At 33.2% G+C, this 22,249-nt stretch overlaps 2 protein-coding genes across 4 annotated transcripts; one reads left to right on the top strand and one right to left on the bottom strand.

Annotated features, from left to right (window-relative positions):
• Positions 573 to 13,697, bottom strand: LOC109356723 (thiosulfate/3-mercaptopyruvate sulfurtransferase 1, mitochondrial-like). Of its 2 annotated transcripts, none has more exons than XM_019600213.1 (12): positions 13,572 to 13,697; positions 7,420 to 7,605; positions 5,719 to 5,778; positions 5,530 to 5,592; positions 4,852 to 4,976; positions 4,579 to 4,741; positions 4,365 to 4,424; positions 3,310 to 3,368; positions 1,825 to 1,906; positions 1,488 to 1,554; positions 1,320 to 1,387; positions 573 to 677 (listed from the first exon to the last, which is right to left on the bottom strand). In XM_019600213.1, exons 1-12 carry the CDS (start codon positions 13,680 to 13,682, stop codon positions 576 to 578), a joined length of 1,146 nt encoding a protein of 381 aa, XP_019455758.1. In that variant the 5' UTR covers positions 13,683 to 13,697; the 3' UTR covers positions 573 to 575. The 2 variants fall into 2 exon arrangements, with proteins under 2 accessions (XP_019455758.1, XP_019455759.1); XM_019600214.1 differs by lacking the exon at positions 13,572 to 13,697 and adding an exon at positions 8,489 to 8,706 and having other exon boundaries at positions 7,420 to 7,611.
• LOC109356725 (proteasome subunit alpha type-2-A) lies at positions 10,977 to 20,732 on the top strand. 2 transcript variants are annotated; one of them, XM_019600217.1, is made up of 12 exons: positions 10,977 to 11,105; positions 11,821 to 11,876; positions 11,981 to 12,057; positions 12,970 to 13,034; positions 14,238 to 14,284; positions 14,602 to 14,677; positions 16,155 to 16,222; positions 16,958 to 17,027; positions 17,544 to 17,629; positions 18,393 to 18,455; positions 19,313 to 19,378; positions 20,357 to 20,732. In XM_019600217.1, the coding sequence occupies exons 2-12, from the start codon at positions 11,836 to 11,838 to the stop codon at positions 20,403 to 20,405; spliced, it is 708 nt and encodes a 235-aa protein (XP_019455762.1). In that variant the 5' UTR covers positions 10,977 to 11,105; positions 11,821 to 11,835; the 3' UTR covers positions 20,406 to 20,732. The 2 variants fall into 2 exon arrangements, with proteins under 2 accessions (XP_019455762.1, XP_019455763.1); XM_019600218.1 differs by having other exon boundaries at positions 11,033 to 11,105; positions 11,830 to 11,876.

Here is a 22,249-nt window from a genome sequence, read left to right on the forward strand (position 1 = left end):
TAAATAGTGTCCTAAAAACATGGTCAAAGACAAAAACTTTGCTTTGAAAAGTGATCTACTTAACATCTTTAAAAACAGTTATGATTTTCTATGTAACTAACTATATGTCTTGAATCTTTAATGTTTATTAGGAATGAATAAAATATGTTAGATTTACCTTTTTATGATTTTTATTCATGACACAAACTAAAACCTTGGCACCATCCTATCATTATTTTATATGAGCCACGTGAAAGGTTTAATTATAATAATATTTCACATGGATCACATTGGTAATTCAATCACAATTAAACCATAATTTAAAAGGGTGGCTTAGTGCATGAGGCTCCCACTGGTTAGAGGAGGATAAATGTGTACAGCCTTATCCCCACAAGCAAAGAAGTTGTTTTCATGATTTGAATCTATGAGCTCATGATCACTAAGAAACAGTATTATTGTTGCGCCAAACTCACCCTCTAAACAATAAATTAAAAGAGAGTAAAAAGACAGAAAAATCTGGTACAGCCTGTCATGTTGCTGATAGTTTTTGGGCAAAGCTGAATGTGGTAAATGGTGCCATGGTAATGTAGTTACTTTTAAGTTTCTGAAGTTTCCACAGGTGTATCAGATTGTGCTCCCCATTCAGTCCAAGAACCATCATAAACTGCAACATCAGACTTTCCAAGACGATGCAGACCCTGAAAATGAAAATGAGGTGGTGAATAATCAAAAAGTAATTTCCATGACATTAAGTTAACTAATAACATGTTTGTACTGTTTCTGAGTAAGCCTACTATTGCTCAAAAGAAAAAGGGCAGCTCAGTGTACGAGGCTCCTACTTAATGGAATTTGGGGAGGGTAAATCTCACTAGGTGAGAACCTCGTGCACTGGACCACCCTTTTTTCTATTGAGCAGTAGTAGGCTCATTCAGAAGCAGCAAAAACTACTGCTCAATAGAAGATTAAATTAAGTGCAACCTTATCCTATGTAACAATTTACTTTGAATAAAACAAAAGAATAATATGATGCATTGCACTTATATGTTTCACTTTCAGAAAATAAAGGATATTGAAAAGTGAGTAACAGATGAAAGAATTGGAAAAGCTATATGACTTATAATCAGAAAAATGGGGGGGAAACTATCACTTTGACTACCCTCAAAGCAAAAGTACTTGTTAGTGACTACCATGTCTAAGCAATTTGTTTTCCTTTTCATCTCCTTGGAGAAATAGGTCATATGCTCGATCCGTAAAGGATGTAATTATAGCGATTTTCCTTTTCCCAAAGCAAGGAATATCATTAGATTCATCAAAACTATATGATATAGAGAGAGAAGTACCAATGCAAGAATGCAAGCAGTTACTCCAGTCCCACAAGAAGTCACAACTGGGCTTTCCAAAGAGATGCCTGCAGATCAATAAGCACATATGATATTAAAGGCGTCAAGAACAAAGTAATGCAACTGATTTCAGCTTTATAAAAAATGTCCATAACAAGAGGTTCATACCTTCTTGATCAAATCGCTTCTTTAGCTCATCTTCCGGTAATAGTGTATGAGAATCACCATCTAACAACTGCAGGTAAATACATCAAGCATTGGTAAAATAGTCGAGCACACACACGCATAGACATGCTTGTGATTTTACAAAAAATAGTGGGAAAACTGCTATCTCCCTAGAGAAAAGTATAAGAATAGATTGAATTTAGGAAGCCAACGCGTGATGAAAGATGATACATAGGCATAAAGCTAAGAGTAGCTAGCAAAAGACGGTACTATATGCAGGAAATATAAATTGCTTCTCTGGGTAATCATGATAAAATGGACATGACCATATATGCTGTACCTGGCCAAAAGGAATACATTTGCTGCCAGGTACATGGCCACTTCTTATTCCCTTTCGGGGCTCCGGTGCAGCTCCATCAAACCTGGCAAAGGATAAAATCTCCATAAATCCAAGAATGGCACATATAAAACAGTCACTTTAGTAAAAAAAAATTATATTTAAAGAGGAAACTTATAAATCCATGGAAAATAAAGTCAATTAGTAAGAAATCTACCAAGACAACAAAAAAAGAAAATATCCAGAGTGGAAAGGATTAATCTCAGATAGAAGTGATCATAACATATGGATCTTGCATGAAAGGTCAAAATTAAAGTATCACTTATTGATTGCATGCCCATCATATATGATTGTCTAAATAAAAACTTAAACAACCATTACCATTTTATTTCAAAAATTCACACAACTTTTTAGAATGTGCATGTGACGTGACCAGTTATGGAAGATCAAACCAACATGACTCAGTCCATAAGAACTTTCAATCACTTTGAACACCCAAAGGTGTAAGTTTACTTAGAATGTTAACAACCACACACCCAAGAACAAAAAAAAATTAAGCCTTAATCCTACCAGGTGGGGTCGGCTACATATGAGGGTGAGCCTCAGCATAATAGAAAGGTTGTTGCTTAGTGACCAAGTGGTCAAGAGTTAAAATCCTGGGAACAACCTCTCTGCTTGCAGGGGTAATGTTGCATGCATCTACCTTCTCCAAACCCCACTAGGTGGGAGCTTCGTGCACTTGGCCTCCTAACTAGACGCCCAATCCAATAAAAACTAAATGGACAAATTTTCACCTCATGGTAAGTACCAAAGCAACCTTCTTATTACCCAATTTAATTGAGTTTTCCAATTAATTAACTTAATATCAACCAAGTCTATGTGGATATGATACTTTTTATACTTCTTTTACAACAACCCGTTTAGTTATTTCATTTTGGGGTGATGGCGGGATCCTACCATTCGAGCCTTTTTTCATGCGTTTCCCAAGGGTCGGGAGAAAATTGCAATCAATAGGATTTTCCTAATCCTCCATTCTCAAAAGGAAGAACGTGAAATTATCTTTCCTTTCTGCAGGGACCGGGAGATTGAATCTAGCCATAAGAAGAATAGAATGCTTGGTAGCCGGTTAGTGGTTAAGATGATTGCATGTCATTGAAAAACCTTGTCTGTAGGGAGCAACTGCGACATAGGAGAGATGCCATGCAGAATGATGACACATTAAGCTTACAGTATATCCCAAAATCATTTCCCATCTTTAGCAATTGAACCAAGGTTTTCAAAGCCCGAAGAAAATAGAAAAAAGCCAAGTAACATGCTTATAACTGATGTTATTCAAGTTGGAAGACAACATCCATAAAACAAAGTAACATGCTTACAATTAACTGCTCACATATTAAACTTATATATTCATAATGCCGAGGCATAGATTTTCAATGCATGCAATAATGTGATGACGTATACAAGCAGTACAAAAGGAATGTAAATTACCTGGGCTTTGATCGAGCATCTATATGTTGGTGTCTTTTTTCCTCAATGTTTCTCTTTACCTTAGAGAAGAAAGAAACAAAAGAAATAAGGGAACTTTTAACTTACAATATATTGCAGGTGTCTAAGTTACATATGATACCTCTTCTGGTTCATATTGATAGTTGATAGAATAAACCAAAAATTTCATGAGACTATAGTATTCAAACACGATACTAGGAACAATATTTCATAAATTTGTTCTACTTCGTAATAATGTCTGCATGAACCATGGAGCTCTAACTTATATGAATATTTTTTGGTTATAAACTTCCAATTTTATTCTATATCATTATTCTCTAACTACATGAAGATGTCAAAGTTTTGAGTTATGACCATTATTGAAGTTGTTTGTTATATACAGAGCTCAGTTCCATAAAACAGGTTCAATACTTTTTTTCTCATTTTTGTACCAAAAGAAGAGTTGTTATCGAAGTTTATGTACTAGGGCCTTGGTCATTATAAGCACCGACATTCATATAGAGCTTTCCAATATACATCATGAAAATGTCATTTTAAGCTAAATATTTCTTCAAAATGACAAAATAGGCCCATGTGATTTTGTCACTACTTCAATTGTTTCTATAAAATGTTTTCTAGGGTCTAGACCCTAGTATCTACTCAATTATCGATAGCATGCTGACATACAACACCAGCTAACTAGTGATTAAAATGTTAAAATATTATACGGCACAATCAAGAAAACTGGTTAGTTAAAAAAATGGGCACAGAGGTTCAATCTACTCAAGGGTCTTGCCGAATAATGCAGCAACTACTTCAAACCAGGCAGAAGTTGATTTTGGGAACTCTAGCAAGCAACCTTTGATGGTTCAACAACCACCAACATTGTCACTATAATTTAATGAATTGCTTAAGTAATGTTAGCATTATCTGAGTATCAACAGACACATATCTAAAATGGAACTTCTCGTGTCATAGTACATTTACTTCTTTCAGCAATTAAGACATGCATATTCAGAGTTTGCCTTTCAAATGACAATGATAAAAGCGAAACCAACCTGATTGAGGGTCCAAACAAGGTGTGGCTGAAATTTAGTCTGAAATGTGATTGGGCCAACCTGACAACAAAAATATGCACGTGACAGAAGCAAGACTTTAGAACAAAATGCAAATGTCAAATTCAAGTTCACCACATTTAATCCAAGTAACATAAAAGCAACTCGAGGAAAAAAAGGAATTGAATTAATCTAGATGGACAGGTTCCAAACGCACTGATAGTCCCTGATATGTTTTCTCGATTGCCTCAGTTGCAGCACTGGCTTTAAGAATAGCATCACTTGAAGCACTAGATTCAACATCATAACCCGATGCACGCCATCTTGGCAGGCCACCATCTAATACCCAAACTCTGTTATGACCAAACACTCGGAACATCCTTTTAATCAATGAACAGAGAAAAGAACTATTAGTTAAACTACTTAGCAAAGATCTATGATCCCACAATTCACTCATTATATGTATTTTGTACACATCACCGCTGCTTACCACCAAACACGAGCAGCACTAAATAGTCCTTTGCCATCATAAACAACCAAGTCATCTTTATTCTGTATACCAAGAGCTGAAACAGCAGCAGCAAAAGCTTCTTCTGATGGCAGCATGTGTGGTAACTGGTCAAGAAATACAAGTTAGCATTCACATTTTAGCTATGATGAGAAAGTGAATAGCATTGAAAGACAAGAGATATAGCAAAAATTATTGACAAGAACAAAAGAAATTCAAGCGAAAAAAATCTACAAAACAATCACATAACAAATAAGACAGCCAACAAAATAAGACTCCTAAAAAGCATATAACCAGCAATGAAAGAGTCACAAGCATCCAAATACTAAACTAGTATCCAGCAAAAGGAAGAAGGAATATCAGCCATCATTCTTCTAATGACCCCTTGAGCAGCAAATTATCCTCTTGCACTTCCATGCCAGAAAAGTGATTAAATAACTCAGTAGTTTTTTTCCGTTTTTATCCCCTCCATCTTGTTTATAATATATGCATAACATAGTAGTGCAAGATCAGAAGTTTAGCAGATTACTAATAATAAACATGAAAGCGAAGATTCTTATACAAGAAAAGCTTCAGGCCTTCAACGTAAAAGTACATATAGCATCTAAGATATCAATTAAACATCGTCAGCATGGATAAATGAAGAGAGGATCAACTCACATTTGTAGATCGATCTGAAATTCCATCTACGTCAAAGAAAAGGGCCCCAGGAATGTGAGCAACCTGTTCCATGTTATGTTACATAACACAAAGTAAATATTGACAGAAAATGGTAGGATAAAAAAGTAAATCATAAAACTAAGCATGTACAAGAGAACATAGTTAAGTCATACAATATAATGTCCATACCTGATATTCTTGAATTGGATTCCTCTGGTCATCCGGCATGTACCAGGATGCATCCAGCACCTGAATAGAAAAGACAATTAAGAGAGTTGGTATTAAATGGAATATCCAATTTAAAAGAAAATAAAAAGACCATAGAAGCATATTCAATTTATAACAATTGATGCGGTATTGCGTTGCCTAGGCAGCTTCAAAATCACCTAAACAATATATTGAAAGTCATCCATAAAAAAGTTGGGGGGCACTAAGTGACAAGAAGTGTGGTCTTTTCTAATTTTACTATAGATTCCATTCAAATATACATAGTAATGAAATAACGAATGATATTCTCAAACCTGATATATTGTGACTGAACAAGCGACCAGATCTTCATATTATCAAGTTGGTGGATTGAAAGAGACGGTTTTTTAGTTTTAATTATACAAATACTTATTCATTAGCAGTTTCAATCAATAAGAGATCAGAAAGAAGTTCATTTTCCCAATTCTGATCAAATTGCTTAACCTAGCACTTCTATTGGAGGGTGTTTGCTTAATTCTCAGCTTTTACCCAAGGTATTTAATAGCAGATTGCGGCACGGAGCCCATTCCCAAATACAAAATAGCCGCATAATACATCGCAGATCAGCCAATATAAAAAAGATAGTAATTACAATGAAGACTTGAATAAATTGTAAAACAAATATAGAGGGTGGCCAACTGCTGTAACCGTGACTGCCTAGAATGATGCCGCAGTTCTGGATAGGAGTTGTTTCAAAACCAAGGCTGCAGATGCGTGAAACATGAACTAGTACAAACAAGAGTGGGAGCTGTGAAAACACTAGAAGAAACTGCCATGCAAATGTGAAACATTGGCTTCTAGTGCAAGAATGATATGTAATCATGGGCTAGGATGATTTAGTACAAAACAAAGATAGGTCATCAGTCTTCGGTTTGAAAATATGGTTGTGCAGTGTTAAAGACTTGAAATTCATTAGGCTGTGTGTGCAAATGAAGCTCTAAGCCCTAAGCGGATGCCTAAAGTCCTAATTCGGTGCTGATTGATAGGCTTCAAGTGGGATTAACTTAAGGATTTTGACACCCTGTTAGAACTGGTATTAATCACGAAAAGAAAGAGTAGAAAGATTGAAGAAAGAATGTATCCAAGATCAATTTGATCTTGAATCTATGAAATTGTATTGAAAGAAAGAGATACAAGAGTACAAGAATGAAATGGAAACTGCCAGCAGTTTCCCTCCCAACCGAATTGCTCCAATTCAGTTATTCCACATTTACAAAATGTCCCAAAAAACTTCCTTCTTACAAGCTTCCCCTTCTCTATTTATACAAATAATACCCTAGTCTAACTAACTAATAAGGGTATTCTAGGAATTCCCTCTTTATTTAATTCAAACAACTCCTAACAACTAACCTCTTTTCTACTACCCTATGCCAACCCTATCACACCCATACAATGTGGTGACCACTATGCTTTGCTATGTCTGCCACTATAGCGACCACTATGACCGCTATTTGTAGCAATGCTTATACCCTTGCATTTAATGTAAAGGAAATTGCAATCGGAAATGAATAAATATTTTTTGTCGTGCATGGAAAGTGCTGGGGGAACAGCAACAAGAACAACAGTAGCAGCTGCTGCAACAAAATAACAAATAAAAACTATGTGAGTGCACCTTCACGTCAACAATAACGACTAGACAAGTACCTTAATATCAGGATACTTCAAGTTCTCATAAAGCCAATCCACAGAAACAACTGGTTCATTTGTGGATGCAGATTTTGTCGAGTATGTAGCTCTTGTACCAACTATGGAAGAAGCCATATGAGGAGCCCAACCGGTCCTTTTTGTGCTTTGGGCTGTGTAGGCTGGGACCGCTCGTGTACAAAATAGCTGTTTCTGCGCAATGAGAAATAACTATACAATAAGATCTTGACAAAAATAAAAACCGAGGATCAACAAGCAGCTTAAGGTCAACAACATAATGCATAAATAAATTAATGAGTTCTACTCATCGAGATTAATTTTATACATTAAATACATGAACAAATTAAAGAATTTAGACTCCAAAAGGAAATGTGACGTACACTATAAGTTAAATAAATTACTTATTCCAATGCTTCTATCAAATTTCCATACATAAGAATAAAAAAACATCAGATCCGACCAATGCATCCTAAAAGAAATAAGCAATTGCACACATTTGTATCGCAGAGACTACCAACTATATCAAATTATCAATGATTCACTCATAAAACCAATGCAATGAAACTTAATTTACAATATCACTAACTTATAAGTCATATAAGTGAACCTAAAAAATGTTGACCCTTGAATTACTTGTAATAACAGTATCCATTGTCTGGAAGGGGCATGATTGCAATATAAGCTAATTTGTTATTAACTTTCTAATGCCACTTCAGTTGATACACTTATACTTCAAGACCAAACACAAAAAATTGGACTTGATTGAAAAATATGCCATGGAAAACTACCACAATAGCATATGATATCACTCTACTGATCTAGAATCCAGAACAAAAAGAAAAAAAGTGAACCACCACATACCCTAATTTCCACAGTCAACAAACCAGTGAAAAATCAAAACTTTAATTGAAAAAAAAACCATAACCCAGATACCCACAAAGAGAAACAACCCAAATAACAATTTTTTTTTTACAAAAACTAGTGTCATAAGGAGAAAACTAATACATTAAATCAAAACAAAAAGTGAAGAAAAATACAGAATCCTAGATACATAAAAGGTGATACTTACATTGAAGAAAGATGAGAAAAAGTGTGGCTTAAGGGTGAGTGAGGAGAAAGAGTGAATGAAACGATGACCCAATTGAGTCTTTGTGAAAATAGTTGAGGCCATTGTACTGAGCTACCTTATAATAATAAAAGGAGTGGCCTTTGTTAACTCGAATGATCAAAACCAGACAAAAGTGTGTTGATCCTACACTCTCTTTTGCGGAAAATTTACTAATTTGAGAAAAATATTGTGTTGGGTACCCTTTTTAATGGGTTTATTTTCAAGGAATTGATCAGCTACAATTTTTAACCTTTTTTTTTAGTTTTTACTTTTCACCAAGTTTAGGTACACCCAAAGGTTGTATCCTCGACTTACCACCGGACTTGAAAATGATTTTGATTATAGTCTTAACCGGTAAAGTGAGTCAAATGGTTTACTTAAAATTAAAAAATAAAATAAAACATTAGTCTAACGTTTTCTTTTAATTTGGTCCAAAAAAGATGAAAATATATTACTTTAATGTAATTATACATAGTTATTAATGGGTGTAATATTTACGCAGTGTCAAGATTTATACATTGTTATTATATTATTCATCATTCATTTGAATTATATTTTTTAAAGTGTCAATTATGATAAATATAAATGGTGATGATGTAGTGACAATATTTGACATATAGTTATAGTTTATACATTTTTCTCTTTAATAATTGTATAAAAATTTGCATTTATATATTTATAAATAATTATTAATTATATATGAAATCATATGTTTTGATAGGATAGTTTAACTATGTAATTTATTTACATTTATATCTATACTTTTATACTATATAAATACAAAAAATTGTGTAATTTTTATCATGGTGTAATTTTCATTTCCTATTTTATCCTTCATATTATTTAATTTTTTACAAAAAACTATATAATTCTAAGTAATCACCATCAACACATTAATTAACCACATATCTCACCTTAAATTGAACATTATCCTTGCACAACCTTGTTGTTGACTTCAATTTTGGTAAGCCATTTATGATACTCTTATGCATAAGTTTATTTAAACCTTGAAAACTCAGGTACCCATATATATAGTGTCAAAGATGCATTATATATTCTATAACCGTGTGAAAGTAATTCGACTTTTTAGGTTGAGATATGACATATAACATGAACATTCAATTTAAAGTTATTCTGGTCACCATGATTATTCCACCTTCAGGATGGAAAACTTTACACTTTCCATATTGAAACAAAATACCAAGCCATTTTTCTTGAAATTGCCCAATACTTAGCAAATTAGTTTTCATTTCGGGCACAAAGAAGACGCCAATAACAATATATATTATACTATTCAAGTTTAACCTTATGTTACATTTTTCAATGTACAACCATGGTGGAATTATTGCTCAAATTAACAAAATCGTTGTAATTTCATCAAGATTGGCAAGGTATTCTTCCTCTAGCACATGTGATTGCTACATCCAGAATCAATATACCACACAAGTTGTTCAATGAATTTTTTCTTATCTGTGTAAGTCATCAACAACATTTCTTATCGAGTCTCTATATAGCTGGCCTCATTCTTTTGGTTTGAGCATTCCCATCTAAATTGCTGAAGTTGATGACAATTATAGCACTCTACTATGGATTTGTCAAATCTTTGTTTGTCACGCCCTCGTCCTTGTCGTCCAAAACCTCCACGTCCTCGACCTCCATCTACATATGAATTCACGTGAGTAATCTTCAAAGCATGTTCTTCTTCAATATTAGAAATCATGTGTTGTTCATGAACAAGCAAATTGCTTTGCAATTCATCAATGGACAAAGTGTTTGTATCTTTAGATTTCTCAATGGAACATATAATATAACTAAATTTGGGAGTCATGGATCTCAAAAATTTTCAACCACACCATCTCCCTAGTTTTCACCATTAGCCTTCATTTTGTTGGCTATGGTAAGTATCGGAGCAAAATAATCATTTAGAGATTCTCCTTCCTTCATATAAAGAATTTCAAACTCTTTTCTTAAAGCTTGTAAATGTGCACGCTACTTGTGATGTTTGTTTATACTTCTACTTCAAGGAGTAATTACTCCTAAAGTAACTCATAGCAAATGATTAACAAATCAAATGAGTGAAAATATTTTTAACCCAAGGTGTATATAAACTCTTGTCTAGTGTATATAGAATCATAAAATATATTTCTTCAACTACATACAAAGTTCTTAAAAAATAAATAAATGAGTGTAATATCTATGTACTAATAGTGTAAAGATTTATATACAATCAGTGTATCATCTATCATTCATTTATGTTACTTTTATTTTTATTTTAGAGTCAATGATAATAAAATATGAATGATATAATAAACTTATAAAAATTTCTTATAGTATAAGTATATATTCTTTTTTTCCAAAATAAAAAAACCCAAGTGGTACTCTTGACCTAGTGTCTCCTCTAAAACAAGCAAGGTTCATATTGAATTTGGGCCGAATTAAAACTTGAAGGCCCACAAGCCCAATTGAAGTAGTTTTCTTGTTCGCGACGAATACCAAATAGAATACAAAAACATTCATTCTGCAAAATCTCTCACTTCTGATTTCTTCTCTCTACCAATAACATTGTTTTTGCGTTAAGGTAATAAGAATCAATTCTTCTGATGAAAAATTTCAATCCTTTTTATTTTTATTTTTAACTGTTCCTTGTTAAACAAAAGGGTTTGATTTATTTTCTGCATTTTTTCCTGATATACACTTTGATTTGAAAATTGTCGATTCTCTCTCACCATTTTCCATTTTTTGACTTATCAAATTGTTTAAATGTTACCAGTATCATTTTGAACTCCGATTTAAAATTTGTGACTTTTTTCATTTAAAAAATTGTGTTTAATTTGGTTGCAAAGGGAGAAGTTTAGTACTTTATTTTGTTCATTGGGCTGGTTTGTTCATAACTTGAAGTTTTTTATGTTCCTTGATTGAAATATTTTTTGTACATAACTTCACTTATATTCAATTTTTTGTGCAATGTTAGTTTTAGTACTTTATTTTGTTCAATTTTTTGTGCAATGTTAGTTGCTTAATGAGGTCATGAGTTCAAATCATAGTCCATGGTCTCCTCATTTATCCTGTATACTGGGTACCGGATTCGGTGTACTGTTTACTACGTATTAGGTTCCTTATAAAATAAGTTTCATAATAGCAATGTAAAAAGTGATAAACTGCATGGAACTGGGTGCAATGTAGCGGAACTGATATCCGAACTATGTAACTGGTTCAAATACCGAAACAATCTTTCCAGTGGGATGCCTTTTTACTACAATATTTTGTGTGATTGTAAATGAAGTTGTGTGCAGGATTTGTAGGTTATCATGGGTGATAGTCAATACTCCTTTTCTCTTACCACATTTAGGTATGCTTACTGTTGATAACTTTTATTGGTTTGTTTACAAAAGAATATAATGTGAGGGTTTATCATGTATGTGTTAACTTATTTTCTTGTGTGTTGTTCAACAGTCCTTCTGGGAAGCTTGTTCAGATTGAACATGCTTTGACAGCTGTTGGGTCCGGACAAACCTCTCTGGGAATTAAAGGTGAGTTTATCTTTACCTATTGATCTGGGCATCTGGCTATAACCTTTACTCCTTAGTGTTCATGTTGCCTCTGGCTTTTAGTTGTTAAATGATTCTATGTAATTGGTTTTAAAATTAAACAGCTCATGGTTTATGGGATACTTAAATGCCATATGGTTAGGATAGGAATGGTAGATGTTTTATTTGTTGATTGGTGAGGTTTTTATTCCTGCTGATAGGTGGTGAGAAAGTGAAATAAATGACTCTTGATTGGGAAAGTTGTTTTTGAATTTCGGGTAGTTTTCTCTAACTTGAAATTAATGGGCTATAGGGGAGCTGAGTTTCAATATTTGGCTTGTTCAATCAGATACATAGAATACTTGAACCACACGTTTCAAATTGGATGCCTTAATTTCACAACAATACTACATTTCAGGAAATTTAGCAAGAGTAAGATGGTTGTGGATGCTGGTAACTAGTTAGCATTTGTGACTTGGGAAATGGTGTAATTATATATCAAGTTTGAGAAATGCTAAGTAGACATCTCAGTTGTCTTGGAGGGTTTTTTATAAAGGCAGGGTCAGATTAAATGATTGTTATCTAATAGATGGGCGAAAGGTTGATTTCTTACAGTGTGGGGTTGTGTCCTGTCTAGCTGGTGTGGAAAGGCTTACTGTTCTTATGAGGCCTTATAACCTATAATTGATTTTGGCAACATGTAGAGGGTAAGTCAAGCTATGGGTAAGAATATGTTTTGGAGGACACTATCATGTTTTTTGGTAAAGTTTTGGCAAGATGTGAATCTTATTTTCAGCTGTTGTTTGTACTGTTTACTCATTGTTCCTGTGGCCTCATGTCATGTACATAATCTGGATCTTGTAATGTATTTGCTATGGCTTTTGTTTATTGCAATTGTCTGTTTGGTTGTTGCAGCTGCAAATGGAGTTGTTATTGCAACAGAGAAGAAACTACCATCTATTTTGGTTGATGAAGCATCAGTGAGTTTCCTTTTCTTTGGGTTGTTTTACAATCATCATTGATGTCATAAATTTATAAACTTTTACTATCTGAGGTCCTGCTCACCTTAGTTCTGCTATCTTTTTCGTCTTGCGTTAGTGCCCCTTTCCCATCCCCAAGAAATAATAGATTTTGCTAAAATTACTTGGTTGTCATTGCACTGGCAAAGCCATCATTTTTCCCAGGGTGAAGGATGCATGCCTTTGTAACAGAGCCAGGGGTTTAGAACTTTAGTTTAAGCTTGCAGTGAAAAGGGAATCATGTAATTTCTAGTGTGTAGTATTTCTGCACATGCTTCTGCTGAGTCAGCAGAGGCAGTTAGGCTTTGTTGGCAGCTGTATTAACTAACAGCCTATATATAGACTAGCTTCCCTTGTAATCAGATTGATCATTATTATCAATAGATTCATATCCGGTTACAGAATCCAGTTACTATTTTTATTCTCTGTTCTCTCCCTTAGTTCATCATTCTTACACTTTGAATTAAATCTGTCTTGTCTGTTTCTAATGACTTTTACTTGCTTATATGAAGAAATATTATTGTGAAGATGTAGTTTTATTTTGGTTGGGTCTGCTTTATTTTGGTTTTGAAATGGCAGAGCCAATTTTGTGGAATGGACAATTTCCATGAGCTTGTAGACATGGAAAATTAGAAATAAATTTATAGAACTCAGGTACCAGGAAAGACATAAAAAGATTGAAAAATATGAGCTTAACTTCCCTAAACCCTCCATTATCCACTCAACTCTGAGCCATGATCTTAACACACCCGCTTTACTTCAATCACACCATCTTGAACATTCCTTCTATAAAAATAAACAAAACTGATTCTGTTAGAGATTTGTTTAACTAATTAACTAAAGATACATACACACAATCACACATACATACATATGTATATATATCCGTGTGCCATACCTGCATCCTAGATCCTGGAATAACTTCTGCTCCCTGTACTGGATTCCGGTACTATATCCATACCCATACAACCTAGGTTCTTATTATGTTTTTTGGAGTTAAGGATGTGTTGGTACATGGCGGTTGATAAAACTATGCAGTTTTTGCAAGTACTCATGTTTTGTCATTTTTCCTTTGTAAGAAAACTTCCAAGTTATTTGGTTAAATGTTACTTCAATAAATTAGAAATTTTACTGGTTCTGGGTCTTTGCTATATTTGGTTGCAGGTCCAAAAAATTCAGTTATTAACACCAAATATAGGCGTTGTTTACAGGTTTGTTTCTTTCCACATGTTTGAATCATTTTAAGATATATATCCATGACATCATTAGTTCCTTGTAGTTCGATGTTTGCTTCACATTATGAAATAAGTCACTTTCTTTCTGTTTTCTTTTTAAACTTTCGTATGAAATTAACCATCAAACTAAATTATTTCCTTATGTTTATTTTTTATTTCAAACTTCATATAACAGGCTCTTAGCCAGCGTACCTTTCTCATTGATTTCGGGTTTTTTTTGTAAATAGATGTGCTTATGCCTCCTTACCAAGTATCTTATTGCTTTAAACCTAATTTCTGTCTTTTCTGTTTAGTGGCATGGGTCCCGATTTCAGAGTTTTGGTTCGAAAAAGCAGGAAACAGGCTGTGCAGTATCAGCAACTATATCAAGTACAGTATATCTTCATTTTCCATTCCTATATCTTTTTCTTACTTGAATTCTGCATATACTTGGTAAATAGGATTCAGTTATAATGTCGTCAGCATTACTTTTGAATTTCGAAATTGGGATTTTATTTATTTCCATGGTTTCGATTTTGTCACTGGGTAACACGTCTAAATGTAGTGTTCATTATTTCTCATGCAAAGCTTATCCGTAGTATCATAAATTGCTGTTCTGGCCTTCTGGGTGTTACCATCTGCCTGGAGAATTTACCTATTCCCTCCAAATATGAAAAATACTTCATGCTCAAGTCACCTATATTCTACGAACTGTCAGTTTTTGTTGCTCATTTGGAGGGGAGAAGGAAGTATTTTAAAAAAGAATAGATAAGACGTTCTAGATTTAATATCTCTGATGAAGTACCTGCCATTGGAGTGCTAATCATGTTTACAAGGATTTATTAATGGGTTTCAACTTCAAACTCTTTTCTTTTTTCTTCTGAACATCACAACCTATGTTGCCTAGGTACTTCAAAGAAGGTGAACCCTACACGCCTAGTTGGCAAGATCGAGATCTTACGTAAGATCGGAAGGGATAGATGAAAATGTAAAATGTGTGATCGTAACACAGATCGTAAGATCCTACCAAATATTGATTTTTTATATATATACATATACACAAAATAATAAAAACTTCAGCTTTCTTAATTGTTATAAATAACAAAATTAACAATAGCACTTGATAAAACTTAAACTTCAACATCAAAATATATGCATATTAAAATATTATGTCTCACATAATTGCAAAACTAACATGTCAACACAATCAATTAAAGTATTTGACAAGAAAAAAGACCAGCAAGTATCAGAACTTAATATCTAAATCAATAAATCAAATCACGCAAGTGGATATCAAGATCTTGGGCGATTTTACGATCCTATGCTCTTCCCCGACAATCTCACCAGCAGTGGTGACATCGCATTCAAAGTTGGCACGCGACTCATTACCTCTTGAAAACTCATAAGATCTACCAATCCTACGAGTTAAATTGCGAGTTTAACTACTATGCCTATACGTACCCGTGTTGGTGTAACAGAGATTACAACTCAGCCAATGTATTATTTTTATTTATGAGAGAAAATAGTCAATTTATGTCGAATGTTTTCCATTGCTCTGAGTCACATTTACCATTTTCATTATACCACCTTGCTTTTATTGTTGTATCATGAATTTCTTATGAATGTTGGTTGTTGCTTATGGATAGGATGTTTCCTTCAGAGTTATTTTTTTACCTGGAGTCTCGTGTACTTTCTATGGAGACTGTCATTATTAAAAAAATAGAATAATTATTATGTAGTATTGATAATCTTTATAAATAAACACCTGGCCTTATTGTTCTCTCCTTTCTGTTTGCTTTTGGTATTCTAGCATGATTTGTTTTGTTAAATATAGGCGATATCTGATATTTTTAAAATGTAAGTGCAGGAACCAATCCCTGTCACTCAACTTGTAAGGGAAGTTGCCGCTGTTATGCAGGAATTTACTCAGTCTGGGTGATTATTAATTACTTCGTTAATAGTTATCTGTTTTATATATATTTTGAGTGCAGGCCTTTACCTTATCTATTCATGCTTTTAGAATTTTATTTTATGCATTTATATCATCACTTGTCTTCCTCCCCATTCATGAATTTTTGAACTACCATTAACCGGTTAACTTTTTCACGAGTTTTTGCTAACTGCTAAGAAATTAAAGTTGTCAAAATTAACCATTTAAATGAGCATGAAGTACCCATTTGAGATGCTTTTCAAATTTGTGGGAGATTAACTGTTGTAATTATATTTTGAGCATTGATTTGCCAAAGCCTCGATCATCATTTGCTGCCGGAAACTTGAACTAATTTTTAATTCTGGGGATGTCAGCAGTTTGGAATATGTCCAAAATAAGGTGTTGCCTAAAATCATGGCAATATCTTTCTCAATGAACTAGTTTTCATGAAGCCATTTTCAGCGTGGGCTATTTTTTATGCAGCAGTTAGAGTCTGATGGTTTTTGCTTTTGCTTTTGAAGGTTTATGTTAGATAATCATAAAGATTCCTATAGAAATTCTATACATCAAATTAGGCATATCTTTATGGTGAACAAATCCTTGATAACAACCTGAACCTAAAATGTCTAGAACTCAATTGAGGATCCTTTGCCTATTTTTGTACTAACACAAATCTGTTTTATTCACATTCTTTTTCCCCTTCATTATCTTTTGAATTCTTATATATTTTTTTCTGACAGTGGTGTTAGGCCTTTTGGAGTGTCCCTGCTGGTTGCTGGGTTTGATGATAAGGGACCACAATTATATCAGGTATGCTAATATGCTTTTTATCATGCATGTTTTGCTACTGTTACTTTTATTAAAATCACCTCTACTCTTTGATGGGAAATTGAACTCTATAGTCTATAAGTTTAACTGTGACATATACTACCTGTTCATGTAACAATTCTAGATTTCAAAACAAACATTCACTCATTGGTGAAATGAATCAGTGCTCCTTTGATTCTCTGAAGATGATGTTGTATCCTATGAAAAATTGAAAACTTAAAAAGCTAATATTTTTATTACATATAATGTTCTTTGCTTGAATTTGTTCGCTTCAGAGTAAAAATGCTCTTTGGTTATTTAATTACTTTAATTTTAAATGTTTTCTTAGAGAATTGGTGGTCTTTGTCTCTACGCTTCTGCATATTTCTGTGTTTGATGAGATTGTACTGGGATATCTGTCCTTGCACTTGGAATTTATTAAAATTTCTACTGCAGAGTCAGTAGAATGAGAGGAGACAATTGAAGGTTTTGGTTTGGTGTGATTTGTGTCTTGTGTAGGTGGATCCGTCAGGTTCATACTTTTCATGGAAAGCTTCAGCTATGGGGAAAAATGTTTCTAATGCAAAGACATTTCTTGAGAAGAGGTATGCTTTGACATCAATGGCAGTGCTGTAGGTAAAATATGGGGTGTATCAAAATATGCATGTGTATGTATGTTCTGTCGATTATGTAAACTAACCTCATTCATATAGGTATTTTATCATGATTGAATTATTTCATGATTTCTGTTATCCAAGAAATGCAACGATTTTTGACATTATATCGTTGAAACTTTTCATTATGTTTTTCATTTCCTAAAATAGACCTGTTTTATATTATATTGAATGGAAAAATATTATCTGATAATTTATTTTTTCTAAAAAAATATTAATCCTGAACTCTGATGGAAAGTGAAAAAGTTAATTTGTCTTAGCTTGCAAATGTTAGTTCTCCTTTCTGGAATAGTTACATCTTTTGTCTCTGGCTTCAGTGGCTTGACTAGATAAAATTAAATACGTATTGTAATTGATTGTCATGAGAAAACTGCAAACCTGATCGTTAGCCAAATTCTTATGGGAGGCCTAGTTGATTAAGGTCTTTATCTTGCTGTTTCCTCTTAAAGACGGTGTTTTGATACACTGGTACACATGTTCATGGAATTAGAAGTGGCTGATTCACTATTTGTGCTTCAGAAATTATAAGTAGATGTCGTGTATCTATAACTGTGGTGTCGTTTTCACAAGTTTTCAGTTGGTGGTATGCCACTTTTTTTAAAGACTGTAGTGATTATTTTTGACATATTTATTGGTACAGTCAAACCTTATTTTCCCTATAATTTTAGTGATTGGCTTGATTGTCCACTTGCAGGTATACAGATGATATGGAGCTTGATGATGCAGTCCACACAGCAATATTGACACTAAAGGAAGGGTAGGATCATGCCCTCTCATGTTTATGTGCTAGTAAAACATTAATGGAAGTATATTTTTTTATTACTACTATCCATTAGGAGGCCCAAAAGTCATTTTATTTCATTTGGTTGTTTCCCTTTTGTTTGGCAAAAATATGTTTCTCATGTGATGAATATAGCAGTGCATGATAGTTGATAGCTTTAGCGTTTCAAAACTATGGTTTGGCGAACGATAAAGTTATTTTCCTTGTCATTGGAGATCATGAATTCAAATCCTGGAAACGCCTATTCTCTTGCAAGGGTAAGGCTCCGTGCATCTACCCTCCCAGACCCACTTGGTTGTAGCCTCATGCACTAGGCCGCCCTAGCGTTTCAAAACTATGGTTTGGAGAAGTAATTTATTTTAAAAGATTTCCTTGTTAGGTTTAGTGAGGAAATACTGAATCTTAATTCTATCTAAGGTTGACAAAACAATTTTTTAAGTAATGATCTTAACAATTACTGATGACATATTTTTCTGAGGCATGAGCTGGCTTTATTATTGGAAGTTTCCAAGCTTCTTACATTGAAAATTTTGAAAATGACCACAGTAAGTTTCTTTTGCCACTTCCAAGCTCCCAACATTTTAAAGCAATTTAAGAATTTTTTTGGCCACTTCTACGCTACTTACATTGCTTTATCTAAATTTTTAACATTTTTTTCTTCTAAGCTTATTACTAATTAAAATTAAGTATAGAAGTGGCAATAGGCACACCCCATTTTTGATAATTGTATTGTTCCCTTTATTCTTGTTCACTCTATAGTCTATACTGTATTTTGTAACCTACCTTGTATTGGTCTATGGAACTATTCTGTTTATCCTATGTGTGTTTTCCAGATTTGAGGGACAGATCTCAGGGAAAAATATTGAAATTGGCATTATTGGTGCTGACAAAAAGTTCAGGTGCATATCTATTTCCTTAAAATCTTTATCCTATGATGCTTGTTACATAGTTTGGTTGCCTTTTTGTCTTGTTTTTCAACTTTCCATATTTAATTTTAGAACCTTGCTTCCTGCTTTCTGTCCAATCTGAGCTGATTTTTGGATTGTCCAATCTGTGACTTTATCAAATTCTTTTATTTTGAAATACAAAATAAGTTGCATCTCAAAAAATTAGAGCAAAAGAAAAAGGTGCGGCCAAGAGGAATGCTGTTGTGAAGTGGATGGGTGGGGACTAGGAATGAAAATTAGCAACTTGAATTAAGAGTGTAGTTAAGGCTGACAATGAACTGAACCATCTCGACATTTGTTCGATAAACTTGGTTCATGAACCAAACGAGTAGTACTTGAGGAATAGGCTTTAAGTCACAAATATTTCAAAATCATATAAGTATACTTTTTATATTAATATATGAATATAATATATATTAAAATCAATATTTTCATATAAATTGATTTAAAAGTTTCATTTCTCGTTATATATGTATACACACACATATATTTGTGTGTATAAGAATGATCATCATGAGGCATAAATTTGAACTTAGTAATTCACTTGAAAGTTGTGAACTTTAATTCAGCCGACCATAAGCTGGAAAAATAGTTCGCATTGAACTCGACTCGAGCCAATCCTTAGCGAGTGGAGCCTAGCCGAGCTTGACTTTCATTTCCACCCCTAACTATAGTGTCTATTGTGTATGTTTTGCATTTTCATGAAGGCAAAAGAAAAAAAATGCTTTTCAATACATTTTATAAGAAGCAGAGTTTTTCTTTTGCTCATACACACTTTTCAACGTCCACTCTTTATCTTTGGCCCATTAGATCACATGAATCAGTGAACATGACACAAGCACAAATTACCTGCTTCAAACTAAAAAAATCATCCTTACATGCTAGGATTACTTAATTGGGTGGCTTGATAACATGTTAATCATTTTGCAGGGTATTGACACCAGCTGAGATTGATGATTACTTGGGTGAAGTAGAGTAATGTGCAATGAAGAAATCCTTTATGTTCCTGAAGTTGGTGTTTGTTTGACAGTTAAGTTTTAATCGAATTTCGAGACGGATAGCTTAGATGAAGACTTGCAAAGGCACTGATAAATTTGTGAGCTGATCTTGTACAAGGCCTTCAAATAGTCCTTTTCTAAATTAATCACTATACCCAAACAAACCTACCTTGTTTGAATATATGATAGGGCATGACTCTATTGAATATCTCTATTCATTTTCTCTCTTCCTTTTATTATTCTGATTGCTCCTTATCTATATTATTTTAAGTCTTGCTGGTTAAGTTAAATGCATCATGATTATTATTGGCTTTGGGATCAAATTTGTAGTTGTTTTTCTTGTCATTGATCATATTCAGTCATTTTTGCACCCCCTTGGCATTTTGTTACTATGATTTTTTGGTACTACCAAGTGTATCCCTTCCCAATAAGTGTTCGTCTTAGGAATTGAACTATTGACTTTTTAGTCATTTTAGGATCTAGTGGAGTTTTACAATACTAGATTAATGTCTTGTTGGTCTATGTTACTATGTGAATAATGAGCAACATTCAAATTGGAACCACATCTGTCATACATATGTCACTTCATATGTTATTTAATGTGATAGATTAAAATAATATTTAATTATTAAACTTTTAATTTAAAAATAATGTTTTAACCAATTACAAATGACACATGGATTCACATATTTTGTGAGACAACATATATGTTTTTTTATTCTATAAATAGGTTGGACAATATCGAGAGTTCATCACATTTATATATAATTATATATAAATCACTTAATCCAGATAACTTAATTATTTAAACTTAAAATATGATATCTTCCAATTTGATGTTCAACTTGGATTTCACAACATGATCATTTTACTTGAGTTAGGGTAGTATTTCTTGATTCCTATCATTTTGTTTTGGTTTAGTAAGTGTTTTCAGTTTCATTGCTGTTGGATGACAGCAACAGTGATAGAAACCGATCCTTCGAGAAGCAGGCTATTCTGAATCAGACCTTGAGAGGTTTGGACAAAATTGACATGATTAAGGAGGAATTGGACCAACCATGTTCTTCTGGTTTGTTCCCTATTCTTATATTTATACTTATTTCTTTCTTTCATTTTGGTCATGTGTAAGTGGCAGCCAGTTACAAAATAGATTTTGGTCATATGTACTCTATCTTCCTTATATGATATCAGCTTTTGTATAGAACTCTTTCAAAATAGAATCCCAATCCAATATGTATAGAACTCTTTTATCATTATGACATCATTCGATCTATGTAGTCGATCTCACCTAGTGAAATAAAGACGTGATTGTTGTTGTTTGTTTTAGTCTTTAACTTTATTAATTATTTTGATCAGAATGTGTCATTTTATATTCACAATTGACACATTATTCAATGATCGTCTTGATTCATATATATTTCTTAGAGAATCAGTTCAATTGGTAAAATTGTGGGACATAAAGTATGTGCACTTAAATATAAAATCCAGTAGCTACACAATTCCCATCCCCATAAAAAGCTTTACTTATATTAAAAAACTTAAACATCAATTAAAGCTAAAGAATGATTGAGATTCCATCATGTTAATTAGATGGATCTATTCGCCCAATTCTTCATTGTGATTGAGATTCCATATTACCCAGTCCAATATTCTTATCTACTTGTATTATAAATTTACATATTTAAGCAATTGAATTGTCAATGACAATTGGTAAACTCTTATGATTTAGGTGAACCCCTCCTATGTGATATTAGCATAGTTTTTTACGCCATGATCATTACATTATTTATTATTCATTCCATTTGTATTATTATTATTTAAAAAT

This window comes from Lupinus angustifolius, chromosome LG09 (assembly GCF_001865875.1).
Source record: "Lupinus angustifolius cultivar Tanjil chromosome LG09, LupAngTanjil_v1.0, whole genome shotgun sequence".
Classification (NCBI taxonomy): domain Eukaryota; kingdom Viridiplantae; phylum Streptophyta; class Magnoliopsida; order Fabales; family Fabaceae; genus Lupinus; species Lupinus angustifolius.

Coding starts and splice junctions, on each gene's coding strand:
- LOC109356725 (XM_019600217.1), top strand. CDS start 11,836: ATGGGTGATAGTCAATACTCCTTTTCTCTTACCACATTTAG. Junction 14,678..16,154: donor AGTATCAGCAACTATATCAA/GTACAGTATATC, acceptor ATGTAAGTGCAG/GAACCAATCCCTGTCACTCA. Junction 19,379..20,356: donor GGTGCTGACAAAAAGTTCAG/GTGCATATCTAT, acceptor ATCATTTTGCAG/GGTATTGACACCAGCTGAGA.
- LOC109356723 (XM_019600213.1), bottom strand. CDS start 13,682: ATGGAAATTGTCCATTCCACAAAATTGGCTCTGCCATTTCAAAACCAA. Junction 4,977..5,529: donor TTTCAGATCGATCTACAAAT/GTGAGTTGATCC, acceptor TTTCTTGACCAG/TTACCACACATGCTGCCATC. Junction 4,742..4,851: donor AGTGCTGCTCGTGTTTGGTG/GTAAGCAGCGGT, acceptor ATTGATTAAAAG/GATGTTCCGAGTGTTTGGTC.